The 1374-nt window shown below is 48.6% G+C and overlaps 1 protein-coding gene across 1 annotated transcript; it reads left to right on the top strand.

Annotated features, from left to right (window-relative positions):
* Positions 1-472: 472 nt before the first annotated feature.
* Positions 473-844, top strand: LOC149810486 (uncharacterized). The gene has a single exon (XM_089994241.1). It carries the CDS (start codon positions 473-475, stop codon positions 842-844), a length of 372 nt encoding a protein of 123 aa, XP_089850367.1.
* Positions 845-1374: the final 530 nt, after the last annotated feature.

Below are 1374 nucleotides of genomic sequence, written 5' to 3'. Positions count from 1 at the left end.
ACCGATACAGAAATTAAACAAGCCTAAAACGGCACTGGAAAGGACTGCAAAACGTACAGGACAAAACAAACACGACGCCAAAAGAAGAGAGGCGCAGCTGGCAGTAAGAACACGCTGCAACACGAGCACCCTAACGACGCAAAGGGCTCATCTTCATCTGCAAGGGTATATATTCCGGGTCGTTTTTGGTTAGCTGTGGCTGATCTCCTTTCTTGCAGGGTACAAGACGAAGACGAAGAAGACTGTCAGGTCAGGTTATGGTAAGTCGGGCTGGTCCAGGTACGCTTGCCTCAGGTGGTGGTAATGATACCACGGATTCCCAAGTAGTTCTTGAAGTCAGGCAGAAAAAAAAACCGACTGAGGAATACATGTGTGTTATCTTTGTTGGAGTATCACTACTGTAACTCGAACGTCTGTTTTCATGTGTGGTAACCTTTGCTCGAGACTGCCTTCGTATTGAGTGTCTTGGAGAATGTCTGAGGTTCGTGACGCATACAAGATCGATCAGGTCGTCGTGGACAACTGGGAGACATGGAGCTTCCGGATGAAGGCACTGCTGATTGCGAAGGATCTTTGGGATGGAGTTGCGAAAGACAGTCCAAGTGAGAAGGTGAGCTCCAAGGCTTTGGCGATTATCTGCTTGTTCGTGAAGCCGCATCATGCGACATTGCTCAAGGATAAGACGACAGCCAAGGAGGCATGGGATGCGCTGAAGAAGCTCTACGAAAGTCGCAGTCTTGCGTCGAGGATGAATCTCATGCAGCAACTGCAGAATTTCCGACTCGGAGAAGAAGAAATCCGTGGAGTGTTGGCACTGTGGGAAGAAAGGACACATCCGACGTGACTGTGTGGAGTACAAGAAGGAGCGCAAAGATGAGAAGCATGCTTCGTTGTTGACATTGTGAGTTGCCAAGGATGCAAAGAAGGCAGACGACGAAGTATGAAGAACGTATGCTGTGAGGCATGGTAGTATGTGGCTAATATGACCACATGAGCAAGAAGACTGGTGCATTTGGGCGGGGGTCCGCTAGTGCAAGTCTAGAGCATTTGGCTGGGGTTCCGGTAATGCTATGGGAACGGGTTTCCGTCATGAATGGGGTTCCATCGAGCAATCTGGCTAGGGTTCTGGCGATGCTAAAGGACGGGGTTCCGTCAAGAGTGGGTTTCCACTGTGATATTCGGGTGCGGTTCCACTGATATTGAGGCAAGGTTTTGCTGGGATGGGTTTCCATCAACAATTGATGTTTGCGAAGACAAAGTATTTGGGGGGAAAGATGGCAAATGTTTGTTGTAGGATGATGCAGTTCCATGATCAATATTCACTGATATGTTTAGCAAGTGTCATGCTTTAGGTTCCATGGTTGGCTGAGCATG

Source organism: Nuphar pumila, unplaced genomic scaffold, assembly GCF_984573655.1.
Source record: "Nuphar pumila unplaced genomic scaffold, dmNupPumi1.hap1.1 HAP1_SCAFFOLD_333, whole genome shotgun sequence".
In the NCBI taxonomy this organism is placed as follows: domain Eukaryota; kingdom Viridiplantae; phylum Streptophyta; class Magnoliopsida; order Nymphaeales; family Nymphaeaceae; genus Nuphar; species Nuphar pumila.
Note: the sequence above shows the minus strand (reverse complement) of the source record. Positions and strands in the feature narration are given on the sequence as shown.